Source organism: Maylandia zebra, linkage group LG23 (genome assembly GCF_041146795.1).
Source record: "Maylandia zebra isolate NMK-2024a linkage group LG23, Mzebra_GT3a, whole genome shotgun sequence".
NCBI lineage: Eukaryota > Metazoa > Chordata > Actinopteri > Cichliformes > Cichlidae > Maylandia > Maylandia zebra.
The window spans coordinates 18119088-18128313 of record NC_135188.1 but is presented as its reverse complement, the minus strand read 5'-3'; the positions used below and the strand labels follow the sequence as shown (position 1 = coordinate 18128313).

Here is a 9226-nt window from a genome sequence, read left to right as displayed (position 1 = left end):
AGGACACCCCGAGGGACACGGTCGAATGCCTTCTCCAAGTCCACAAAACACATGTAGACTGGTTGGGCAAACTCCCATGCACCCTCAAGTATCCTGGAGAGGATAAAGAGCTGGTCCAGTGTCCTATCATCAAAGGGTAAAATCGTCTGGCCACAGCACAGCTCAGAAGCTTCCACAGCACACACATCTTAACCTGGTTCGGGAACAGCAACATGCAGGACAGACGAGCTCTACAGAGGGTTGTGCGATCAGCTGAGCGCACCATCCGCTCCGAGCTCCCTGATCTGCACTCAATCTACAGCAGGCGGTGCTGGACCAAGGCCAGGAAGTTCGTGAAGGACCTCAGCCATCCCAACAACGGACTGTTCTCTTTGTTGAGGTCAGGAAAGCGATTCCGCTCCCTGAAGACCAACACAGAGAGACTGAGGAGGAGCTTCTTCCCGCAGGCGATACGGTCTCTCAGTCACACCACCACACAGTACTGACCCACACATATAGCTCTTATACACACTGGACATTCTGGACATTGTTTTCACTTCATCACTTAAATCACTTTAAGCATATTTGCACTGCACAAGACACTAAATAATGTGGATTGCACAACACTGGACATTATATTCTTCATTTCCAGTTAATACTTGTACAGCTGCTGTTATTGTGTTATTGTGTGTATATATATATATATATATATATATATATATATATATATATATATATATATATAAGATGCTAGCAGGCAAGGCATACATGGAACGCCATAACCAAGTGGCCGGCATAGTGTACAGGAACATCTGTGCCGAGTATAATCTAGAAGTCCCGAGGTCAAAATGGGAGATGCCCCCAAGGGTGGTGGAGAATGACCGAGCTAAGATCCTGTGGGACTTCCAGATACAGACGGACAAAATGGTGGTGGCTAACCAACCGGACATAGTGGTGGTAGACAAACAGAAGAAGACGGCCGTAGTGATCGATGTAGCGGTTCCCAATGACAGCAATATCAGGAAGAAGGAACACGAGAAGCTGGAGAAATACCAAGGGCTCAGAGAAGAGCTCGAGAGGATGTGGAGGGTGAAGGTAACGGTGGTCCCCGTGGTAATCGGAGCACTAGGTGCGGTGACTCCCAAGCTAGGCGAGTGGCTCCAGCAGATCCCGGGAAAAACATCGGAGATCTCTGTCCAGAAGAGCGCAGTCCTGGGAACAGCTAAGATACTGCGCAGGACCCTCAAGCTCCCAGGCCTCTGGTAGAGGACCCGAGCTTGAAGGATAAACCGCCCGCAGGGGCGTGCTGGGTGTTTTTTATATATATATATATATATATATATATATATATATATATATATTAGTGCTGTCAAAATTATCGCGTTAATTGTTAAGATCAACGCGAAATGTTTAACGCATTAAAAAAATTTAACGCTGATTTTTTTTTTTTATTAATTTCCTGTAATCTAAGACCTTTAAATTCATGAGCACCTCTGGAGGAGGGGGCAACAGTGTGCTATGCTGGCGTTTGGCCTGACAGAAATGATTAGAAGAAGAAGAAGAAGTGACACCATGCTACTATCTAGCTAACACACGCAAGCATGGACGAGGGCGGACTTTTGGGTGGAAAGTTTCTCTTTAAGAAGTTGCCTGATGGCTTGTTGGACAAAACGAGAGTAAGATGCACAATTTGCAAAGCATAATTCAAGTACCACAGAAGCAGTTCATCACTGGTGTATCACCTGAGAGCAAAACACCCAACTGAATCCACCTCTACGGGACCTCGCCAGTCTACGCTTCAGGAGTATGGTGCTTGTGGACGAATAACAAAAAATGTGAGAGAAAAATTAACCAATTCCTTGGTTGTTTGGATAGCTAAAAACTGCCGACCAGTTAGCATAGTAGAAGATGATGGACTGAGAGAAGTCATTCGCGCTGCATCAGGAGATGAGTGTTACAATCTGCCCTTGAGAGGAACCATTGTGTCGAGACACTTTGTATGGGGACCAGAGGGCTCAGCAGTCCAGCAAGCTTGTGCAAGTAAGGAATGTCGCTCTCACCGGAGACCACTGGACTTTGGTGAACAACGATAATTACGAATGGAAAATCAAGGACAAGGTAACCACGCTTGGCACCGACAGTGCTCGTAACATGGTTGCAGCCGCCAGACTACTTCCATTTGAACACATGCCCTGCATGGCCCACATTCTGCAAAGAACGGTCACAGTTTCTCTTAATGACAGTGCATTTGAAAGGGTTCTGGCCAAATGTCGCAAGATTGTTGGACATTTTAAGCATGGTCCAGCAAACGCTCAGGAATTAAAGGCACAGCAAGCTGCACATGGACATCAAACAGAACCGCTTGTTCAGGACGTTCCAACAAGATGGAACTCCACCCTAGAGATGATCAAGCGGATCCAGAGAAATAAATCTGGGCTGACCACCATCCTGACTCAACAAAACAGCAAGGTGACCATGTTGACTGACCAGGAGCTTGACATACTGCAAAAGCTGGAGGAACTACTGGAACCTTGCAGGTAAATAATTTTGTTTCTCATGATTGTGTGTCTATCTTTGCATTCTAGCTTTGTTTTCAAGTATGTTCTCCACCTCCACCTCTCTGTGTATTTTCATATGTGGTATTTATGTTTGTCTCTGTGTGATTAATAGAAAAATACAGACTTGATCTTTCTATTGCAGATATGTTACCGAACTGCTGGGGGGAGAGCGGTATGTCTCCTGTTCCATGGTGTTGCCAGCCTTGTGTCATTTGTTCAGGATTATGGAGCCCTCAGATGATGACCCAGTCTACGTTTTGAGGTTTAAGAAGATTTTTACCACAGACCTAGCTCAGCGGAGGGACAGCAGCAATCTCACATGGCTGAAGATCGCTACTGCCCTTGATCCCAGGTTTAAAGACCTTAAATGCCTTTCCAAAGATGAAAGAAGAGAGGTGTGGGCATCAGTACATGACCTTCTGATGTCAGAGACGGATGCACACCAACCATCTGCTCAGACAACAGAGGAACCCTCACCAAAGAAGAGCAAGATGTCCATCTGCTTGCTGGGTTCTCCTGATTCAGATACAGAGGAAGATGCTATAGACTGCTGTTTGAATCTGTACAAAGCAGAGCCCAAAATTGACATAGGAGAGTGTCCACTACAGTGGTGGTTAAAGAGAGAGGAGCACATGCCAGGCTGGCACCTATTGCACGCAAGTACCTGTCAACCCCTGCAACCACAGTGCCTTGTGAGAGATTATTCTCACTCTCAGGTCACATCATTCAAAAGAAGCGTGCTTCTTTGTCATGAGACAATGTAAACAGAATAGTTTGCCTCAGTAACTGGCTGAGTGCAAAGAAGGACTAAGCCAGATTGCTCCTTTGAAGTGAAAAATGTTCAACATTCTGGGTTTTCAGCCGTGTCTTTTTGTGTTTTAAATACTGAGTTTTGTGCACCCTTTATTGTTATGATATTCACTTTAACCTGTAGGCCTGGGTTCGGTCACTGTTGATGGCCTTAAAGGTTTTTTGTAAGTTTTCACTGTGTTAAAGATTGATGAAAACTATTAAAATTCTCTTTGAATTTCAGCATACATTCTTTGTGTTTACTCTGCATTTACTTCATTGTGTTGCATAAATGTCTGTTACAATCTTAAAATATAAAGAATAAAAAAAATGTAATTGGAGCCAGGCTATTAATAAAGTAATTGCGATTAATCGCAATTAATAACAGAAAATTGTGAGATTAGTTAGTTATTTTTTTTAAATCTATTGACAGCACTAATATATATATATATATATATATATATATATATATATATATATATATATATATATTAGGGGTGCAACGATATTCGTATCGATATTGAACCGTTCGATACAGTGCTTTCGGTTCGGTACGCATATGTATCGAACAATACAACATTTGTAATTTATTTTATCAACTTTCCTTCTGACGATGCTGTCTGTGTGGAGCGCTCAGTGAATCTGCGTTCGACTACTCCGCCTAGGCTGCACTGTCGAGCGCAGATCCACTGAGTGCTCCACACAGACAGCATAGTCAGAAGGAAGAGTGCAGGGCACCTCCCCCACCCTCATTCAGATCTGGCGTTTGGAATTATTTTGGTTTTCATGTGACGTATGACCCTGAAGGTAAGCGAGTCATGGACTAAAGTAAAACAGTATGTTGGATGTGCCATGCAATGCTCAATTACATGGGTGGGAACTAGTGTGTTAGCGCAGTTAGCTCGTTAACGTGTTAGCCGTCTAGCCCCATGCACGGGGCGATCGGCGGTAGCTCGTTAACGGAGATTTGCCGTGTTGTGGTGTTAAGGTCATTTCAACGAGATTAACCTGAAAGCACTAGTGGGAACACAACGAATATGACTGCACATTTACGCCGACATCATCCTAGTGCAAAGACAAAAACAACAAGCATGCTACTAACTTTAGCCGAGTCATTTAGACAGCTGTTAGCACATGATTCTCCTTATGCTGCTGAGAACATAGCCCAGAAGAAGCGGATAGTATAGCTTTTATTTTGGAAAGAGACATTTCTCTGTAATAAACTCTCTTTTCCAAAGATGAGTGATTCCTCAATCAGATATAGGGCTTGCAATATTGCTAGCCTGACGTCCTGGGGCTAGCGATTTTTTCAGTCGGGCTACAAAAATCTCTCTGCCCTGCCCGTCGGGCTATTGTAGGAAGGAAAAATATATGTCAATGCTTTTGCATTCTTTCAGAAATGTAGCTGGGTAATTATGTCATTGGCATCGGTGAGCCACTGTCAATATGTGACATATTGAAATCGCGTTTGAATTTGCGCTTGTTTTTTTGCTTTCACTTTGCAATCGTGCGAACTGTGTATAGAGAGCGACAGCACTGATCTGTGAGTGATGATAATTTGCGCACCAATTCCTCTGACATCGTCTTATTAATCGTTAGCTTACTATGCAAACATGACAAGTGAAATCTCCCGCAGCAAGCTTAAACATGTGAGAGGTTGATCGCGCAGAGAATCGCTGAGCTTATGTGAGTGAGCGTGCAAAAGCATTTCAGTTCTGCTGAGCCAAATAAGACAGGTCAGGGTGAAGAAGTGACAGCCAAAGAAAAGCTTACCACAAAACGGAGAAGTTATGACAAATCAGACTATAAGGCAAAAAGAAAGTGCAGCTTTATGGTTTCATGGACAAAATAATTTCTGTGGCTGCAATATGACGAGCTAAATAACCAGGGCTGCACATAAGTGGTCCGCAGGTGCGCATTCGCTGTCAAAATAAAAAACACGCACAAGGGTTAGGGTTAAATTTAAAAACTGTACTTTTGAGTTAAAATATATATTTATAATTTTAATAAATGACAAATTAAAAAGGCATGAACATTTTTTTTGTATCGAAAAAATATCGAACCGTGACACCAAAGTATCGAACCGAACCGAACCGTGAATTTTGTGTATCGTTGCACCCCTAATATATATATATATATATATATATATATATATATATATATATATCATGTCTCACTCTGTATATTTTATTTTATTTATTTTATATATTTTATTTATTGTTTACTCTATTTAATTTGTAAAATATGTGTACACACACACACACACACACACACACACACACACACACACACACACACGTAGAAAAATATTTAGTATACACATCCAGAAATGCATATACTATTATATATTGTACATATATTTATTAGTTTCAGATGTAGCCATTCTTGTATTTTGCTTGTTTACATTATTGTATTTTGCACAACTCTGTTGCTTGTGAAGCTCGCACACAAGAATTTCACTCACATGTGCTGTACCAATGTACCTGCACATGTGATGTGACAATAAAAGTGATTTGATTTGATTTGATATATATATATTAGGGGTGCAACTAGGGCTGGGCCATATTATACCGTTCACGGTAATACCGGTATAATGTTAGGCAACGATAGGAAAATGAAATATCGCGATAGAATGGGAGTAAAACGCGCATGCGCAGTGCCTTTGTTTTCATACGCACATGGCCGATTGTTGAGTGAAACAGATGAACCAGAATTGGTTTGTAAAAATGGTGCAACTTCCGTGATGTGGAACTGGTTTGGTGTTTGTCCGTCAGATACACAACAAAGCACATTTTTTTGCAGAACATGCAAGCGGCCGTTGTTATTGTCGTATTTGTCGGACTAAGATGCTCTTAAATCTGGGAGTAATCTGGGTCCTAAACTCCGTATTCTTCAGGTCAAACAACACTGCAGCATCACTAACGGTGTGTTCACACCGAACGCGATGGACGCGAATAGAGCGTCAGGTTTACATGTAAAGTCAATGGAAAGGCGCGATGACGCGCGATTGCGGGTCCCGCGAAAATTCGGAAGCAGATTTGCGTCGCGAAAACGCGAAAACGCGTGAAACGCGCGTCAGTGTAGCGCGTCTGACTCGCGAATAAAACCACGCGCGTGAGTTTTTGTGTTGCATTTTGTGCATACGCGCGTTTCGCGTCTACCGCTCGAGTTGGAAAAATATGAACTCCAGCGTCAAATCGCGCCGCGACAACCAATCAGGAGCCTGGTGACGTGGCTGTTACCTAGGTCAAAGGGGCAGATCCAGCCAAAGCCTTTCATACTTCAATGGAGGGGAAGGCTAATCAATGCGGTAGCAAACAACTCGGAGCTGTACAACACCAGCTGCTTTCAGTACCGAGACAGGAATAAAAAGGACCGAGCTTGGAGGAAGATATGTGAAGAGATCGGGCAACCTGGTAAGTTCATTCATTTCTCTTTTGAAAGTTTTCACTGACCCGGGGAAGTCGCACAAAAGCTAGCAAGCCACCGCTATTTTCCCACTGACGTACAAATACCGTTCTGCTTTTATGCATGTTGTCATTTAGGAATATATTTTATTGTTTATTAATAAACAGCACACAGTGGTCCCGCTGTTCATCCGTCACTGCTTTGCTTTTTCGCTGATTTTTTATTGCACAGTACAGCATTGCATTCTGCAGCCTGATTGACAAATCTCCTGCGCTTGCCAAATTTATCACGTTTGGTTTTGATAACCATCACGTCCAATAGAAAAAACAGCACAAAAACACCCATAACTATGAGCCTCATTCGGAAATAGACACCTGCACCGTGAGGGAAAAAGGCGCACGAAAGTGGCGGGCAGATGAAGACAAACCGCGGCATATTAATACTTTTACGTTTTGCAATCTACAAAGGTTTGCACTTTGAGAACCAATTGTGAGAACTGTGACCAGGGGCTAGTTATTCTGAGAACCCCTGCAATAAATGAGGGACCACTGTCTACTCTATGATTATTATATTCAACCTGTTAACATTTAATACTGTATTGATAGAACCAACTGATTCTGCAGCAGAGCATCCCCAGTCCCTGAGCTCCTGCTGCTGCACCCACAGGTATGTACAGCAAGCACTGATACCTTTTTAGTCGGTGGGATTCCCTTGTGATCACCTTTACTAAATATCTACAACCAATCTGATTATATCCTGTTATTGTTTTTTTTTTTTCAATGTTGAAATTAAAATCTAGTAGCAGCCTTCTCATTTCTTTGTGTTTTGTGCTGTTTTACAGGCCCACAGAGGAGGACGGCTCCGAGGCAGATGAGGGACGGGTCCCAGGACGGTCCATCAGCGGTGGAGCTGGCCATCCTGGAGTCCCTGAAGAGGCCACACCAGTCTCCAATGGAGCATTTCCTCCTCAGCCTTGTTCCTGCTCTGGAGAGCAGCTGGTCCTTTTTATTCCTGTCTCTCTGTAAATACTTATATATTTATGTTTAATGTTTTTCTGTTTGAGAATTTTAATATTATTTCAAATAAATGTTTATAATGACTAATGTCTCAGTTCTACTACACAGCAAATGTTGGCACACAACTTGACACATGTAGAATTTATTTCATATTATACTAATGACAAAATATACTGATACAGTGGGATGCAGAAGTTTGGGCAACCTTGTTAATAGACATTATTTTCCTGTATAAATCGTTGGTTGTTACAATAAAAAATGTCAGTTAAATATCATACAGGAGACACACACAGTGATATTTGAGAAGTGAAAAGAAGTTTACTGGATTTACAGAAAGTGTGCAATAATTGTTTAAACAAAATCAAGCAGGTGCATCAATTTGGGCACCACAAAAAAGAAATGAAATGAATATTTAGTGTATATCAATGTGTGTGTCTCCTATATGATATATGGGGTGCCTTTGTCTGGACGTGCTTCCCATCCAGAGCTGCACAGCACAGAGGAAAGTTCCAGCGCTCCTGGAATCCCTCTGTGATGGAGCGCCAGTCTCCAGGTGAAGGCACAGCCATGAAGTCGTCCACTAGACAGTCCCAGATGGACGTCGCTGCCTGGGGGGTGATCTGGCTCACCGTGGACACACCGACTCTGAAACTGAACGCGATGGTCCTGAAGGAGTCCCCGGTGACAAGGATCAATAACAATTTAAAATTTATAATTTACAGTTTGATGATTTAAAGTCTCACACACAACCCGTCGAAAGGGGAGAGGGCCGGCTGCTTCCAACAGAAGATAAAGTGGAGGGTCTCAAACTGGCAACCTTATCCACAAACAAATTAAGAAACCTATTACACATAACCTCAGAAGATTGCAAAAGAACATGATCCTCTGCATTCAGTACAGAATTAATGGTATTATACAGAACACGAGGGTTATGTGAATTAACAGCAATAAGTTGTGAAAAATAGGAGTTTTTGGCGGTCTTTACTGCCCTCTGATAAGCTTAATATCTGATCGGTCCATCTCTAGTTCAAAGATGACGCCAGTGTGTACGGCAGGCCGTCCTCATCTCTGTTGTCGATCTCTTTTCCTTGATATTTGTTTATTTTTTGTTATCTTTCTGGCACCAGGGCTGGACTGGTACAAAAAATCAGCCCGGGCATTTTGACTAGAGACCGGCCCACCAGGTACTATAGGAAAAACCATAAAGCCTTTGAATGAAAACAAACGTCGTTGTGACAGTGATGTACACTGACTTGTTGGTACATATGTATCCATCTAATAAACTTAAACCTACACCATCCTCCCTATTCTGGTATTCTAAACAGTACTTAGCCGAAACCCAAAGACTGCTTGGTTGAGTTAACCTCCTGAACTATCTACAACATATGGTGGAAACCTGAAATTAAGACAGAGAAGACTAGAGGTGAGACATGACCATTACTGAATATTAAAAATAATAAATGACAGATTTAGTGA

At 42.4% G+C, this 9226-nt stretch overlaps 1 protein-coding gene across 1 annotated transcript; it reads left to right on the top strand.

Moving 5' to 3' along the window:
• Nucleotides 1–2089: 2089 nt before the first annotated feature.
• Nucleotides 2090–3581, top strand: LOC143414911 (E3 SUMO-protein ligase ZBED1-like). Its single transcript, XM_076879882.1, has 2 exons — nt 2090–2516; nt 2680–3581. Exons 1-2 carry the CDS (start codon nt 2131–2133, stop codon nt 3299–3301), a joined length of 1008 nt encoding a protein of 335 aa, XP_076735997.1. The 5' UTR covers nt 2090–2130; the 3' UTR covers nt 3302–3581.
• The last annotated feature ends 5645 nt before the right edge of the window (nt 3582–9226 follow it).